The sequence below is a fragment of the Thermobia domestica genome, chromosome 1 (genome assembly GCF_964235325.1).
Source record: "Thermobia domestica chromosome 1, izTheDome1.hap1.1, whole genome shotgun sequence".
Taxonomy (NCBI): domain Eukaryota; kingdom Metazoa; phylum Arthropoda; class Insecta; order Zygentoma; family Lepismatidae; genus Thermobia; species Thermobia domestica.
Window position 1 is genome coordinate 220,602,287 of NC_137454.1, and position 18,390 is coordinate 220,620,676.

The 18,390-nt window shown below is 35.3% G+C and overlaps 1 protein-coding gene across 1 annotated transcript in view; it reads left to right on the forward strand.

Moving 5' to 3' along the window:
• The first annotated feature begins 71 nt into the window (after positions 1-71).
• LOC145694229 (uncharacterized protein KIAA0825 homolog) overlaps positions 72-18,390 on the forward strand; it is a 40,013-nt gene continuing 21,694 nt past the window's right edge. Inside the window, exons 1-3 of the mRNA XM_081770335.1 lie at positions 72-541; positions 3,004-3,203; positions 15,488-15,594. Of these exons, the coding sequence (XP_081626461.1) occupies positions 72-541; positions 3,004-3,203; positions 15,488-15,594 (777 nt within the window). The remainder of the gene's footprint in view (positions 542-3,003; positions 3,204-15,487; positions 15,595-18,390) is intronic.

The following is an 18,390-nucleotide window of genomic DNA, read 5'->3' on the forward strand; positions in this document are numbered from 1 at the left end:
ATAAGTGACTGTGCAGTGTATATAACAACGTTCTTTGTATCGTAACCTGAATTTTCTAATCCATTATCATCATGGAGGTGATGGAAGAAGGGAATTTAATGGACAGAGTCCAGATTTTAATACAAAGGGACTTCGCGTATTATGAGGAACATCAAGTAGTGCTTCAAGAAAATCTGTGCCTTGGTGCGGTGGGTGGTTTACTTGATTTTCCGCACTATGCATCTTTTGCCTCGGTGAAGCTAGTCAAATGGTGGGAGGAGGAGTATTTCGCCGCTTTTCACAAGAACTCTGGACTTTTGGAGGAAGACGAGCAGCAGAAGGCCGAGATGGCTGATGGAGTAATGAAAACTTCAACTCCAGGGAACTTTGTTTCCTTAGTCGACCAGTCAGCATGGCAACTTCTCGAACATCTTCACACTTTGACCCAGGAAGCTTTAGATCACGCTGACTTAACTGTTCTTACAGGAGCTTTGGGAGCAGCTGCTCTCATCAAGAATTCACTCTGGTGTTACAATGAGCAACTGAAAAAGGAGACCAAAGGGTGAGTTGATTTTCTACAATTTTTAAGAGGTTTTCTTTTAGTTAATGTGTCGAGTTCATCATCCTTTATAAGCACCAAGATTATATGTGAGACATGAACTAACACACTAACATAGTATCTAAATCGTATCTACTCCTATCAGGGATTGAATCCTTTTTCCCGTACCTAAGGAATACAAGGCAACTTTTTTTTTCTTTCTTTTTTTTTAAATCAAAATAAAGAGAAAGGGGAAAATAACTCAGAATTCTAGATTGCAAGGATTGCATATTTTGAGTTGTATATATCCATACTGAGGTCGTTATGTTTCTTACCAATTATCCGAATTGAATGATGGAAAGTGTTTCTAAACGTGTGAAACATGAACTACAATTTATTTAAGTGTATTTGTGGACTTCCTATAAACTTATCTTGTATCTTCAAAATGTCTTTGCCTAGGAAAGTTTAAAGAAAGTCATTTCTGGCTCTTATTAAGGTATCATCCTAGAATTTGCGTAGTGTGGCTGCAGAAAATCAGGTAAGGTTTCTACAGAACTGGAAAGTCAGAGAAACGACTTTTAATCAGAGAAGCATATAAATAGTCAGGGAAATTTACCAAAGATATATGTATATACAGGGTGTCTCAAAAGTCCCCTGACAGGGAAACTCTGTTATTATCAGAGATACAACAAAATGTAAGAGATTAAATCGTCTCCAAATATGATGTTTTTAATCTAAAGTGAAGGAAATTTTAAATCGGACTAGCCCTTTGGACTGTACACTCTTTATGCGCCCAATGTTAAATGAAAATGCAACGTTGCCATTTACCTGAACTCACAACGTAATTGAATGAAGTTACTGTTTTTTACGCTAGCGTGTCGATGGCCAGCCCCCATTTCAATCATGACCCTATTCACTTTATGTTGTGGATCCAAGTAAATGGTAACGTTGCATTTTCATTGGTTTTCATTTAACATTGGGTACATAAAGAGTGTACAGTTCACATTGCTTGTCTGGTTTAAAACATTCCTTCAGTTTAGATTGAAAACATATTTGGAGACAGTTTCCCATCTTACATTTTGTTGTAACTCTGATAATAACAGAACTACCCTATGTCATGGGACTGTTGAGACAGCCTGTATATATCGCACGAATAAAGAAACTGAAAATAGGCTACAGCAGGCTGCTAGTAAATAGACAATCCATATTTAAAAATCAAAAATATTTTTAAATTTTAAAATAGCTTTTAAAGTTTAGATGTTCGTAATTTCGTAAGTAGTTTGTATCAGTCGAGTTGTTAATATGTAACTGTACATTCAGTTGTAATTTCATGTAATCAGTATACGTGGACTACGTATACTATTATAGTCCACGAAGCAGCTGGAATTAAAATAATAGAAACTGATAAAAATATTAAAATATGATATAAACAGTTGTTGAAAGGTTTATACTTTTCTTACTTGGTAACTAATCATTAAATTGATACATGGGAGATATAGTTGGCTGTAAGGGGAGGAGGAAGCCGAAAAAATATTACGGAAAATTTATATTGAAGTTAGAGAAAAGTCAGAGTAGTTAAAACTAAGATATGTGTAGAAACCCTGGACAATGACAATGGGATGCACTTGAATTGAATTAGGATATTCCTCGTACAAAGGGTACTGTATATTTTAAGAGATCAGAAGGTAGACAGTCGTAAAGATTACAGATGAAAAGAAGTTTTGAAAAATCTAATTAGAAAAAAATTATTGCCAACAAATTAAATATATATTATTTGATTTTGAGTTTAGCGTCTCTTTCAGCAACGAGGCTATACGAGACGTAGATCTGCAGCTTACTGTGGGATCCGAACTACATGAGCCCCGGCCAGGAATCGAAACCGAGTCTCCCACACCAGTAATAATAATAATAATGCTGAAGGTGAGCTATGTTTAGTTAAGCATTTGCAAAATAATATAAAATGATCTATCGCTAATACACTATAAAACTAAATGAACGCAACAATAATTACTTTCGTACCTCTTTATTTCAAACGAATAAATCTCGCTAAGTAGTAATAATGATGGAACATCATTCACAAATCTTAATTTAGCTTAATTTAAAACTGGAATTTATTTCCATTCTGTATATGATTGAACTTGGTAGTTGTTCACCTGTATGTACATTGTTGAAAATTAATAGTTATATTTTAGAAAAAATCCGTTTTAGAAATAAAAATAACCAAATTAGTTGAAGTAATTTGATCGTTCACATTGCGATAAACTGTAGGGAACGAAGAAATAGTATTTAGGTAAAGAGCAGCATTAAACAGCTAATGAATATGACGCAGAAAAATAGAGTTAGGTGAAGACCAACGTTAAACAGTCACAGAAGTAAGCATTTGCATATATTATTTATGGCAACTGTGGGGTTTATTTTTCGCTTTTTTCGTATTCCCGTCATGGATCATTTGTTTACTGTTCTTTTTCCTTTTTATTGTTGTATAGGTTGTCTCTTCATCGTAGCTACAAATTGTTCCATGAAATGGTTGAAGCCCTTGCAGAGCGACTTTTAGATTTACACTGTCGACTGTTATCTCTTTATGTGTTGCAAGATGCCGAAAGTTTACATTGGGAAAATATACAAAGTTTCTTTGAAGGAGAGAGAGGATCATTTGTCATTCAGATGTGGTGGTTTTATATGCAAGGTAATGTTTTAGAAACATCAAGTATAGCCTAGGTAAATCTTTAAATGTCGTATATAAAACAGATGTTCTAAACTATATTTTTTCTTCTTTCTTCAATTGTGCTTCTATGGGGATAGAAATACATGTCTATGTATCAGTTATACAAAAGTAACTGTTAATTTTGAAGGAACTGTATTACTTACAGAAATATTCATACAACATTGAAAACCAGCACATCGTCGTTGTATGTCTCCCATAGTTTGTAAGTTGTAGACGTCGTTACTGGATGACGTGCGCTTCTGTGCTTTTGGGTGAGTGTTACATCAGTTGCCATGCAGTCCTACATGGGTGCAAAGTTTGCGTAGTGTTGTTTGTGGTTTCGTGAATCCCGATCGGTCACTTTAGGGCATATGCTTAAAAACTTTAGGACATATTACTGCAAAGAAGCATCCCAAAGGCAGATCGTGATTTATGATACAGTTCTAGACACAGAAAGTGCTACTGCCTTCCATAGACTAAGTGCAATAAAACGACCCGAGATCCTTACAAATTCCCGTTACGCCTGGCTCTTTTTACCTGCATTTCTTCCACAGTCAGGGGTACAAATTAAACGATAATATTGCAGTATGTATATGATAATTTCGTTGTAGACAAACAAAATAGCTACAATACAGAAAATTACAGTAATTTTAAGTCAAAATGTTAAACGATTAAATAAGTGATTAAATTAGGGAAAATATCATAACTACAGACTGTAATTACTACCACCTGCTTTACGCAATTTGCTAATTGTTCACTGCTAATTCAAGTGTCCCCAAAACATACCTTTGTCCAACATATCTTCCTTGGAGCCGAAACCAAGGAGGAATGTATGAAAATTTATTGACGTCAGCAGGGTAAAATCAAGACTAATTGAAAACATTCTGCTCTTTTATGGTATAACATATGATTCACCTGACCCATCTTTTGCATAGGAGGTTGAGAGGGTACTATATTTCAATAAACAAAGTAAAATTATATTTACGTGCAACGCCAGTGTTACAATCTAGCACAAAATAAACCAAAACCTGAGTAAATTTTGCTACTTACAGGACGAGGTACTTTATTTTATTTTATTTTATTTATTTATTTATTTTTTTTTTTTTTTTACTGGACTCTTAGAACGATATTTTTGTCAAGAAAATTAGATAAAGACTTTCGTAATTTATTTTCAGCAAGAAACTGTGTAATTAGTATTCAAAATAAACGTACAAGCATCGGAGCGAGTCTCTTTTTCATCTAAAAGTATCTATTGGTCAAAGTCTCTATTTTTGGTCAAAGTCTCTATTAGTCTCTATTTTTTAAACATTAGTCTACTGTCTCTCTCTCTCTCTCTCTCTTTCTTTCTTTCTTTTTTTTTTTTTTTTATCCTTACTTAGTCATATTGTTTGGATTGTGGCTAATGTACTAAATGTCAGTAATTAAATAAAAGAAAATAATAATGATGATGAATAGAAAATGACATAAATACAAGGTAATAAATATAGTCAGTGTGTGTGTGCTTGTGTGGTAGGTTGGAGGGATTTCTGTCTCCCTAGAAGGAGATTGCCAGGGAGACCCTTCTGTGTTTGTCTTACCTTTTTTGTTAACTACAAGGAAATTTGCAACAGGCTACCACCTCTCTTTATTTAACAGGGTTCCCATCGACCTGGTAAACTGGGAAAGTGAGGGAATTCATCTAACTCAAAAGTCATAGAATTTGATCATAATCATAGAAACCTTTAAAAACCTGGAAAAGTAAAAGAATTTTAAGTATTGATTTATGCTTCTCAAATACAGTTTCTAAACCTTTATTTCGTTACAGCATACTTTTTTATTATTTTTTATTTTTTTTAACATTCTTACTTAAAAATATTGTTACGGCTTAACGACTATATAAACGTTCATGCAGAGTCAACCTGTAGCAAGAGGAAAATATAGATGCCTTTTTATATTATATGTAGAATCGGAAATTTATAAATCATGATCTGGAAAAGTAAGGGAATTCGTACTTGCAACATAAGTGGGAATCCTAATTTAATTAGTTATTAATTCAGGTTATATAAGAACTAGATATGCCTTTCGCTATGTCGCAGTGTTAATTCGAGCATGGTCTCATTGTAGCCTTCGACTTGAGAATTTCCTCTTTAAGGTGATGTATTCCGTAAGTTTCAATTAACTGATGTATACGAGCAAATAAAATCCATATCTCCCGTCTTCATGAGTAAACAAATGAAGTACGCCTATTGAGTCTCCGTGACTATACAATGAAACACGAGTATCAAATATAAGTACAGTCAGGGACCTCGGGTCAAAATGCTCATAAGCATTACCAACAGTTTCTGGAGGAACAGCTACTAGCCCAGGAAAGAAGTACCACACTTAGAGAAGAGGAAGAGAAGTTGAGAAAAGCAGAACAAAAACTGGAAAATGCAAGAAATGCTAAGAAGAACAGAAGAAATTGAAAGCCAGCTTAGTGAAAGGAAGAGGAAGTGTAGTGAGACCAAAGAATCTGCAAATTCTCTGCTTGGTGAAGCCACAGATAGACTTCGGAAGGCTCTTAAAAGAGGAGACTTGAAGAAGGCACAAATCGCCCAAGGAATGTTGGAAGGTGTCATGGCATTGAAAGAAGAGGAATGCAAAGAGCACGAGGACATTCAAGCTCTTCAGAAAAGTGTTGAAAAGAAGAGAAATGGTCTAATTACATCGGATTTTAAAGCACAGTCAAAGAAGAACTGGAGATGTCAAATCATAATGATGTTCTTGTATCTTTGAAAAAAAGCCTATCTCCATCAAGGACCAGAAATAAAGCTTCGTTCTGTTGAAGACTTTACAGCTGAGTTGTCCCTCAGCTTTCTTTATATATGTTTGAAAATTAAAAATGTCTTTAATCATTTGTGAAACTTGGAAAATAGATAAATATATATTATTTATTTCTGGTCTTAACTGGCATCTTGGTAGGGGTAAATCACCATAAAAAATGTTACATTTTCTAACTTATGACTAAAGGTTGATTTGTGAAGTTCCTTATCAGAGAAGGGCTGGTCTACAAAATCTCCTTTTTTGCTTTATTTAGTCTACGAAGTCTCCTTTTGTGCTTCATTTTGTCTACAAAGTAGCTATTTTCAATGCCATTAGACGCTCCGATGCCTGGCGGTATAAACACGATGAGAAGAATCTTTACAAAACACAGTGATTTGAAGCGCTTAGAGGATAAATGTATTACGTAACAAATTGAATATTTCAGGAAAATGAACTTTTACATATTTTGTCCGTTAACATACCGCCTTCATCGTTTCTAAATATCTGCACTCAGACGAGGACTCACTAAATTATGTGTTACGTAGCATGACTAACATATAACACGTGCATGAACGGCCAGAATGCAACGTTTCAAAAATGTAATATAACACCTTTATCTCCTAAGCGCTTCATTAATTTGCTACTTCTAGCTCTATCGCGTGAGATTCCTGGACATTGTGGTGGACAAACACCAATAGCGTAGGGTTCATAGCGAGTCAGTTTTTTAACTAAAAGTTACTTTTTTTTTCCAAGTTGGTCACTAAAAGTTATTTTTTAAAAAAAAATGTCACTAAAAGTTACTTTTTTTGGGAGGTAAAGTGACTTTTCGTGTGTTTTGCATTGGCAGTTTTCTAAAAAAAAATATAAAAATAAATGGAAAAAGGTAGAAACTTGTTACTCATTACTCTTCTGAAAACTTCAGTACTTGCTGCCACATGTGAAACAGTCATTTTTATTCTCACTTAAGCTTTTATTCTTTCTAAAGCACAGTGGATGGTTGGTGGATGCTTAAGCTCTCAAGGTGGGATTAAGAACCCTTCTGTGTCTATTCTTTCTTCTACCATAATAGTTCTTTAGTTTTCTCTCGTAATAGTTAACGCTTCGCTCAGCGTTGTGTGTGTTTGTGTGGTTCATCATATTCGTCTTGTGCCATGCTTCTTGTATGTTCTTAAGAGTAGGTGATGAATTTGAATATTTCATGGCTTTGAGAACTCTCAATACTAAGTTAAATAAAATGTCTGGGATGAAGAAATTCGGAAATAGGCTAGAACTGGTTCCACTTACTCTGCTAAATCTGCTTACCGTAACTACAAAGCATACTTAGAAAATCTAAGAAAGGAGGAAACTCAAAAAGAAGAAGTAAGGAAGAAAAGATTAAACAAAACAACAAACAATGAGAGAGGTGATGGAGAAATTGACAAAGGAAAAAGGAGCATGATGAGATTTTGGACACTTTTCCATGTGGTTCTGGTCACTTTTTGATCACTTTTTCGTGTGCTTTTGGTCACTTTTCAACTATTTACAAGAGACCAGACCACTGATGACCAGAATGAGCCCTGATAGGCTGGTGTTTTCGGAGATCTCTCGTTTCCTTCCATTTTCTTCATTCTAAATTAGACGAATATATATATTACCAGAAGAGAAATTGGAATATTTAAAATGCAAGAATATTGTTGATGTTTCATCATATTAAAATAACCCTTACGCATTTTAAATTTAATAGTATCCGACGACTGAAGGAAAGTAGGATTGTTATAATAGTATTCCTTATTAGAAGTTCAGTAGCTTATATTGATGTATATTTACGTCACTTCGCACATAATAACAATTCCATTTGCGCCGATGAAAACAAATAAAGAAATTTTGCACGTGTGCTTCTCGTTCCCTTTCTCTTCTAAGGTAGACTAACATTAAACTAAGATTCACAATTACATTCATGTTTAACTTAACAGCTAGACTTATTTGTTTAATTCTCTCAGACTGATGTATCCTACAGCGTATTTTTGTATTTCACAATTTAATCCAATAATTTCCAACCCGCTGTTCGAACCCTCCCAGCGACCTACGAAAGTTATTTTTGAGAAAAAGTATGGTAAAGGAACAGGGTATTAACGGTTAATGGTAGATATATAAAAAGAAAGATGGGGAACATTTCATAATAACATAATCTACATCAAGAAACACTACCTCATGTCAAAAGAATCGTTTACATTAGGAACCAACAAACTTTACTATTTTCTAAGTTTCATTGCTCAAAATTTTAACGAGCGAAGTAATAGCAAGATGCTATGGATAAAATTGTTAACTGGTAAATGAAAAAATACGCTAAATCACAGAGTCTGTAAAAGATGAAAAAAAAAAAAAACTTTTGTTGTCTATGATTACTTTCTATTGTTAAACTTCGAGTTCCGTCGGCTCCCGTTGAACCACATGAACTTCCGTCGATAATTGCAGCCCGCATTTAGAAAAAAGTATCAAGCCTCTCTCAGTTGTTACTCTTTGGGGTTGGAACCAGTGTTGTATTATACTTGACATTAGGATGCAGAAAAGAACTGGTGACGAATTCGTGACGTGAATACAGTCAGACCCGTGACCTGGTTTGCCTTAAATAGCACCGAGAACGACGAAATATCGTCATAAGCATGGAGAATTTGTATGAGGCTGTTAATCTAATTCTAGCCCTTTCCGCTAGTCTAGTGGCTACCGCGTATATCTTTGGTGCACGTAGTCCCAGGTACGATTCCCAGTGGAAAATCACTAAACTTTTACTTTCACTACCATTTACTTTCATAATTATCCCTCTCCTTTAGACTAAATGACATAACCGTGGAACGTTAAAATCGTATTTTCTCATTTACGTTCATTTTATTTTTAAATGTATTTCTAACTAAAACGATTCTGCTCTCTCACCTCTTTTCTTATTAAACCTGTGATTTTCTTTTCTCTCTTTTGATGTCTGCGTTTCTATGTGTCAAAACTGCACTGAAACATAGCTACAGGGTCTATAAGAGTATAAGTGCGCGAGAATTACATAAAGATAAGTTATATGTTTTTCTTATTAAGAATCGTCAATATTTAATCAGGCGAACTCGTAAAATTTGTGTAGAATATAAGAGAGAGCGCTGAACCCAAACAGGGGTTTGATTTTTTTTTTTTTTTTTTTTCGTAGTTTGGTTTCAAAGCTACTGCATTATTTTTTACGATGGGAAGGCGAATAAACACGAAATTATGTTTGAAATTGTCAAGACATAATACCTTGATTAAGAAATGTCACACTGGGAATGAAACACACAATCTTCGAGCTTCATTAGTGGAAATCATTAATGCTATAAATGCTGTAGAGCTGATATTTGGGTTACTTCTGGGCTAGTGGGTCTTTGCTGGTCGCAAGGTTTGTCTGGGTTACCAGGTTTGTCCGAGTGAGACCGGATTTGAAAAGCAAGTTCCAGACTCATATGATGTGGAAAAGACGTGATCAAAGTGACCCAAGTTGCAGCAGTAAAAAATAATTTACTAAGAAATAACAAAACATTTCAATGGTGGAGTCATAAAATAATACTGTTATTATTAGAGTCGGTGGATAAAGTTTTGGATACTAACGTGGTAGTACAATGGAGAGTGTGACCTTGTGTTCGATTCCCCTGTAGGGTATGCTATCTGCAATGCAATAAACAGTATATGCTTCTTTTTCCTAATGACGCTGGGCGATAAGCCAATGCAACTCTTATCATAAACAAGGAAATAATTATTTTACAAATTACTTGGTGAACTTTCACTACTAGTTCTTACAACCTTTCATTAACCTTATTTAAGATTTGAAATATGGAATAAGAAACAAAACATAGTAATGATGATGACTGTTTATTTACACAAGCTATACATACAACAAAAGGGAATCTATTGGTCACTGCTGCTTATTTTCATATTTAATAAGTATGTTAGACCAGGGTCAAACTTTTAATGTTGATTGAAAGTCAATACCAGCGAATCTACTCTGTATGTCATAAAAGTTAGTTCAAGAGAGTTTAATTAAATAATAAAGATTCTGTCTGACTTACAAAGAAAGTCATTCTATTAGGAAAGTGATTTGAAATAATACGCCAGGCATACGATAAGCCTTGGGCTATTTCGTTTTGAACTGCCTTAAGAGTGAATTTAATATTTTATGCACTAAATTCCATATACTGGCTACTTACATGTTTCAGCCTCTTCATGGGAGTCAGCTTCTCGTCTCATTTTCATGTCACACGATAACCATTTCAAAACGCACTAATTACAGGCACTAGGCACTGTAATTCACTGGATACATCACGTCTTCCTCTTCCAAACCTAGACTTCTCTGATAGGGAGAGCAGCGATCAGGTTACGACCCACAGCAAACCTCTTTGCGTAGCTACGGAGACGGGATCGAACTTAGGACCTCTAAGGATAGCATCAGTGGTAGCCCAGCAAACCTCTTTGCGTGGCTATATAAAACTGGATGGATCTCAGGACCTCTGAGGTAGGCAGAGTCACGGCCCACAGCAAACCTCTTTTCGTGGCTATGGAACCGGATGAAAAAGGATTGAACTCAGGACCTCTCTCTTCCGAATCTCGAGGGATGGAATGAAGAATCAATTTGCGGAGCCTGTTGACCAAAAACTCGTCGGAGAAGCTGCGGCACCTTGGCCTACCATCCGAGAACAACTCTCGTGACCTCAATAACCGAAGTTTAAATACTGTTTGCTGTTCTTGATTTTCAGGTCACGAGCCACTTTCTGTGACTAAATTTTACTTGGAAACTTTGGTTTTAGCTTATGTTCCGTGTCTTAATACAGCCGCGGAAACTTTTCCAACGTTTTATTGTTTTCTTGTAGGAAAACACAGGTTTATTTTGTTTAATATTGGAATTAAAGTTTTTATATTTTTTTTTTTTCGTTCTTCCAGTGATATGTTGTACTGATCCTATGTGATCATTACAATAATAATATATGATAGTACCAATGTAACTTTTGCAAGATGAGTAATCTAAACATAATATGTGTAACACTCAAACAGCGTAAAAGTGAATGACTGGACCAGGGATCTCCGGCATACTGTGCCGATGCGTTAACCACTACGCAACTGCCGGTGCGTAACATATTGTAAGTATTTTGAAAATATTTTTTTTCCTAAATTAGTCGGCTCGGTTCCTAGAGCATTCGATCTGAATCCAATGGAAACATCTACGGGCAGAAGTTACTAGAGTTCTATAGGGAAATTGGCCGAACAGTCCACCAAGAAGAACTGAGTAGCTATGGGAGATGCGTGGGAAGAAGTGACACAGGGCCACTGATATGTCACCAGCTTAGTTAGCTCCGTACTAAGACGACTAGGAACCGTAATAGAAGCTAATGGAGGACTACACAAGAACTTAATCTTGAATAAAGTCGCAGCTAACGCAAAAACAAGTTCTTTATAAAGCTGCCTAATTACATCTATTTCTTCTGTAACTTGACTTTTTGAAACGTATAACGATTATTTGCTAATAAAAGACTCAATGTTTCGCGTGGGCAAGTAGTTAGTGTTCTCGCTTTCAAACCAATATATCTAGGTTCGGTCCCCGGCGGGGTACATTTTGTTTTTACTAACGAGTAATATTTTTTTCAAAATAATTCACTTATTCTGTGGAGTATTTGAAATGACAACATAATATCGAATAAGGAGAGTAATCATCTGTCAATGTTGATTAGGGAAGACCTTAAAATACATACCATCGACAAAAATATATATAATATGAAGAAAAGAAGAAAGAAAAGCAAATTCGTAAGCAATAAAATATAAAGGAAGCAAATACTAATACTCAAAATAATGATGCTAATAAGCACAAAGTTGTGGCGGAAAGGTCCATTTGCTATAACGAGAACAAAGAAGCCACACTAGTATAAATATTTTTTTCACTGACAAGTCACCTGAAAGAATGTTTCGTCTAGGAAATTCTTTCTAAAGCAATCGAAAAATTATTATAAGTTATAAAATATATTACTGCTATGAAATGGCAACATATATGCGTATTTCCTAAACAAAATTACAACTTGACCAGAAAACAATACAGAAAGACTAGCTGAAATTTCTGTTCTTTGTAAGAGAAAAATAGATTTGTGCAAAATATTAAAAGGTATAATTTAATCCCTTCCTTCCCTTTAGAATACGTATCTGAACTGCAATGAAATCGTGAAAAATCAGCTCGGCCCAAGTCTTAACTACTTTCCAAAATTCATCTGAAACAGTTCAAACGCTTTCCCATAATAGTGAAGAGAGACAACATCGATATCGTTTTCTATATATTGAGAGAAATATTATAGGAATTGCCCCCTTCCCCTTAGAAACGGAATTTTCTTAAATTAAGTGGATACGTCCGTTATTTAAGGACTTTATATTTCAAGATTCAAATCTCTAACATGAGAGCTTGAGAGATAAGCTATTTTGGCATGCATTTAGAACACCTTCCTGCTTCTTAGGATACGCATTTTAATCAAAGTGACATAACGAAAATCCCGGTTCCGTGTATATGCAGTGTGTCACAAATCTTTCAGCGTAGTTCTCATCGGTTCTGCTCGTTGCCAACCAACCACTTACACATAACTTCTAGAACCGTTCGACCCATCTTATGATTATTTGAAGTTCCGTCCCTTTAAAATCCAAATAGACAAACGATTCCTTCCTGGTTATTTGAGTCAGTGGAGTGAATTTTACAGAGTATCGTTGTAAGTGATCTAAAATAATAATAATGAACACCACGATTCCTTTATAGTGTGACGTCGGTGGAAGTAAACCATATCCTTCAAATAGATCATAGGTAAGATAATCGCGTGAAGGCCATTCAATGTCTCCGAAACATGAGAGACTTCATTAAAAACAAAGAAATGCATGCTTCAGCGTTGGGATATCGTTTCTCTAATATTCAAATTTCTCTTTCTTTATTCAGAAAGTGCCGAATGTAAGGATTCGTTTAACATGAAGGTATGCAATTTGGTAAATACATTTTTAATTAAAAATAAGTAAATATGTGTTTCAGTGTTCCTAAAAAATCTGTTTCGAAAGATGGAAATTAACTCATTTCTATAATGTCCAAATTTCCTTTTCTTCATTCATAAAATGACCAATCTAAGCATGCTTAGGTTGGAGGTGTAAAATTCGATGTATAAACTCTTAGTTAAAATTATAAAAGTAAGGGAATACCTTTCGGAAAATTCTCTCTAAGGAGGAAAAGAGAAAGAGAGAAATTTATAAAATATTCAAATTTCTCTTTCTTTATTCCAAAACTGCACAATATTGAAATCTGCTTAAGTTGAATTTGTGCTCTGCGGTACACAATCTGTTCATTAAAAATACATTATTTAGCATTTCCGAAAGCTCGAAATGTGAAGGGAAAAGGGAAAACAATTTCTACAATATTCAAATTTCCGGTTTTATATTTATTACATCTTCCTGTATGTAGAAAGGACACTTTTGTTTACACAATCATTCTCCTTACCCGCACTAGTCATTTCAGGTTTTGGTTTGAAGGGAGGGGGCGAAAGTTTCCGATATACGCGTACATAGTTTCACGTTTTTCATTAGTATATTATTATACTATTGATTAAAATGTATATACATCTCAGACTAAGAGGGGCGATTGCCCGCCTGCTTTCAAAAATGACGCCCCTGTTTGCGCGAATTTCTAAAGAACTAGTTTCTGGGATAAACAGCTTTCCATATTGCTTTCTGTTCAAGAGTAAATATTAGACTGTGCTGTATTGGGGTTTTGTGCCCCTTTCAACACTGAGAGAGACCTGGGACCTGTGTTTAATATGCAATCCTAATAACATGAGCTTCACCGGGAATCAGATATGAATCTCCAACGCCAAAGAGACAAGAGGAGAAGGTGGTGTGATTTTGTTTAATATATATGTTCTAATGTACTACATTACTTAGCTCTATATATATTTATAAATTTCTTGCATTCAAATATGAATGCTCTCTGTCAGTAAAATGCAGATTATTTATTTACAAACAAGAAAAATCTAGCCAGAATTCGAATTTACGTTAAAAATAAATATTAGCACGCGAATCCATTACGTTATCCACTAGACCAAGAGCGCATTTGGCTTTTCGGTTTGTTTCTGTTACTGTTCTCTTGACGGTGTATTTTCCACAGGCTTTAATCTCATATCATGTAGTATGTCGGTTTTTTACTTTTATTTTATTTTATCTATTTATTTTTGCCATACTTTATTGTTGTTTTCTACATTCCAGCTGAATATTTACTTGGAGGCATGATCCAGATGGTTTATTTCGTTTAGAGAATACACACATTGCTCTGTAATAAAATGGAGGAAAATAGATTTCCCTTGTAAAGAGATTCAAGGGACATAAGGATCTAGGTTTAATCTTTTGGACTTTATCTTTTTAAGCCAGTCCCGCTGTTTGTGATTAGAAATATACAATCGTTTTATCGATACCGGTTGTATAGCATACGGGACGGAGGCCAAGGTGGGCAGTTTCTGAAGAGATGATCCAGCATTTGCGACAGACATTTTTGTGTATTTCATGAAAATCAACTAAATTGTGCCAGCTTAAAGTTAAACATTCCTAAACTTACAGTATGGAATGTATTGCATCTGAGATTTAAACTATACAAATTGAAACTTTTGCAAGCTTTGTGTAACAGTGACAAAGAAGGTCGAACTGAATTTTGTGAGGAAATAGTGAACGGATTTCAGACTGATGATCAGAAGAGAATTGGTCTAGTGACGAGACGACATTCCACTCTAGCGGGATCCATAGACATAATGTTCGGATGCTGGAGTGAACAGAATCTGCATCAGGTGATCGAATATGTACGAGGCTTGTCTTAAGCGTGAAAATTTACTGCACATTCTTTTTTGCTGAGCTTATTATCACTGCCATATCATAACTGAACATGTTTGGGAATTATCTAATGCCATTTTCTAGGAAGATGGAGCACTTGCGCATTTTCATCATGAAGTTACCGACTCTGTCAGTCGTGAAGTGCTGACGGGGATTTGTCGTGGTGAACGATTCTTTGGCCGCCTTATTCGCCTGACTTCACTCTATGAACTGACGAGCTGCGGGACCGGATAACATAAGTAGGTACCACCATCAATATAGACATAATTCAGCAAATTTGTAGAAAATCGGTTAGTGCTGGGACATCTGCCATGTGAAGAAAGGCACCCATATTGAATACCTGAAAAAAAGACGATGTACTTTTTTTTTTTTTTTTTTTTTTTTTTTTTTTTTTTTTTTTTTTTTTGCTGTATGAAACATTTCTAAAAATAATGCCCTTTCTTTGCAATTAATGTTGGAGCCTTCATATAGATGAATCCTGGAAATGAACACTCTCAAGGATAAACATTAGATATAACCAATGAACAATTCGGTCTCTTCTGGAGTAGTGTGTTCTTTAACTTTGTTCTTGAAATTCAGTAATTGTGACTTTGGAACATCTTGTAATATTTCAGCCACCAAAGAAGATCTGTGGAATACAGTACCTCCAAAAACAGCACAACGAGTTCTTGCTGGAATGTTGAATGAGTCTCTGACCATTTTAACTGTCAGATACACACAGGTAGGTAAATGTTTTCATTTTACTTCAAAGTTTTCTCTTTATGTAGGATTATTTTAATAATCTCGTGACACTTGGTTTTCTTAATAAGTTTGATTAATTCTGGTCCACGCGTTTCAAGTGCTTTCCACTGCTTATTCGTTCGAGTACCTTTGTTAAGTGTGGTAAGTAGTGTTACATTGTTTTACGTTGATTTTTTTTTTTTTTTTTAATACATCCTTTGAATCTACTGGAACTTGAATTCAGTGCAGTTGTTGAGTACGTAGAACATCAGGAAAGATAAACTCGTTCAGAACGGTCCCTTCCCCACCACTATCTCATCTCCAAGAAAGCTGGATTACATGACATGTCAGGGGACCTTGCACATTATTTTAAATTTACAATCGGAGTAATCTTAGCAGCTACTCCGCAATATAATGTACCTGGCGCGCTTTGAAATTCTTTATGTTTACTCACCTCTTCGTGATAGTTTCAAGTCACCGAAGCTCTCAAAAGCTTCACTCTAAAACAGTGATGAAAAATTTCCCCTGCTATTTCTAATTTCACTATAGCGACTTCATCGATTTGTAACGAATTCTTTGTAATTCTCTGAATTCTTGCTTCTTTCCTCAACACTTTAGCACCTACTGGTATTACATTCTAATTTATGATAGACAACTGGGATGCCGAATCTATAACTTCCTTTATATATTTAACTTCCACCTGGACCGGTAAATACACCATTTCTTTTTTCACATATAATAGAGGCTTTTCGCGAAATTTTACCCTCTGTAAATGCGCCTCTGTCATTTACAGTAATTTTTACTTTAAACTCTGTCCATTATTTGGATACTGACGTATTTTAGCCTATCCTTTGCAGTTATTGCATGTTTGACCTTACATTTTCGGTAACCATGATTGAGCATTATAGTTTAATGAACTTGGGATATTTTGCATCGGCACTGGATATGCTATGATCGGCTGAAATTGCTGATACGAATTAAATTGTCGCTGTTGTTGCACGTATGAACTCTCATAGTTTCAATTTAGAAACATTCTAGATCGACTACCTTTATTTCTACCACGAAAACCTCCTCTGTTTATTCCCAAATTACCTCTGCTTTAATAATACCCATTCTGATAAGTATTATCAGAAGTTCTTTGTTGATGTTGATGCCTATTCCCATTACTATTTCTCTGTTGACCCTTGTATTTTCATTACTTCTTCGAAAATTCGTATTCCTTCCTCCAAGTCTCATTGCAAGACCGTGCTTAAATCAAATACAAGAAATAGAAAGAATAAAAAGTCGCAACTAGACAATTGATGGAACTCGGGTGTCTTACGGTATCGGTGCACAGTGGTCCAGACACTCTGCAAACCTGACCAAAACCTCAAAATTCGAAATTATCACAAACATGAAAGACCTTACACATTTAGTAAGGTAAGATGTAAGGTTTGCAGAAATAGGTAGATTTTCGTGCAGCTCCTAAGGGTTAGACCTACAGTTAGTACCAATGTGAAAGATTAAAGTTGGTGGAAGAAGGCCATGTATCTACCCCGGTAGCAGACGTAAAGTTCACGATGCGAAAACAAAATAATGTTTCGTAGATAGGCGTCAACAATGATTGTGCAGAACATTGTTATACATTCATCGTTCACGACACATACATAGAACTCTAATATACTTTCATGTACCAGTCAGTATGTGGATAAATAAGATTAGATCGAAAACCAAAATTGGTATACCGTATATTGAATTTCATGTAGAGTTTTATTTTGAGTCCAGCCGAGTTCAGTTCTACTTTGTTCTGGAAGTGATAGTAGAGGAAGTTATCTGTTAGAGAAAAAAGCCGATTGTTTCCCGTTTTTGCCCGAGTTGGTTTGAAAGGCATATTTGTATGTGAGTAGGGTAATATTTTTGCGAGTAGTATTTTGGCTAATGACTGTTTTTCCTTGTCATTCTCGAAATGTCATACAAAGCAACACGAAGGAGGCTTCTACCAGTTCTGCGGAATATAGAAGGAAACAGACACCCAAAGGCAACATCGGATTGGTTTCCATGATAAAGAAACGTCCACCGAATATACGCGTACGATTTAACTAGTAAAATACATTGTACTAGTCAATTCGGTGGGCGTTTCTTTATCATGGAAACAATTCCGATGTTGCCTTTTGGTGTCCTTGTTTCCTTCTACATTCCGCAAAACTTGTAGAAGCCTCCTTCGTGTTGTTTTGTATGACATTTCGAGAATGATAAGGAACAACAATCATTAGCCAAAATACTACTCGCAAAAATATTACCCTACTCACATACAAATATGCCTTTCAAACCAGATCGGGTAAAAACGGGCAACAATCGGTCTTTTTCTCTAACAGATAACATCCTCTACTATCACTTCCAGAACAAAGTAGAACTGGACTCAAAATAAAACTCTACATGAAATTCAATATCAGGTTTACCAATTTTGGTTTTCGATCTAATTTTATTTATCCACACGTTGACTGGTACATGAGAGTATATTAGAGTTCTATGTATGTGTCGTGAACGATGAATGTATAACAATGTTCTGCACAATCATTGTTGACGCCTATCTACGAAACATTATTTTGTTTTCGCATCGTAAACTTTACGTCTGCTACTGGGGTAGATACATGGCCTTCTTCCACCGACTTTAATCTTTCACATTGGTACTAACTGTAGGCCCAATCCTTAGGAGCTACACGAAAATCTACAAAAACCTTACATCTTTCCTTATTAAATGTGTAAGGGTTTTCATATTTGTGATAATTTCGAATTTTGAGGTTTTGGCCAGGTTTGA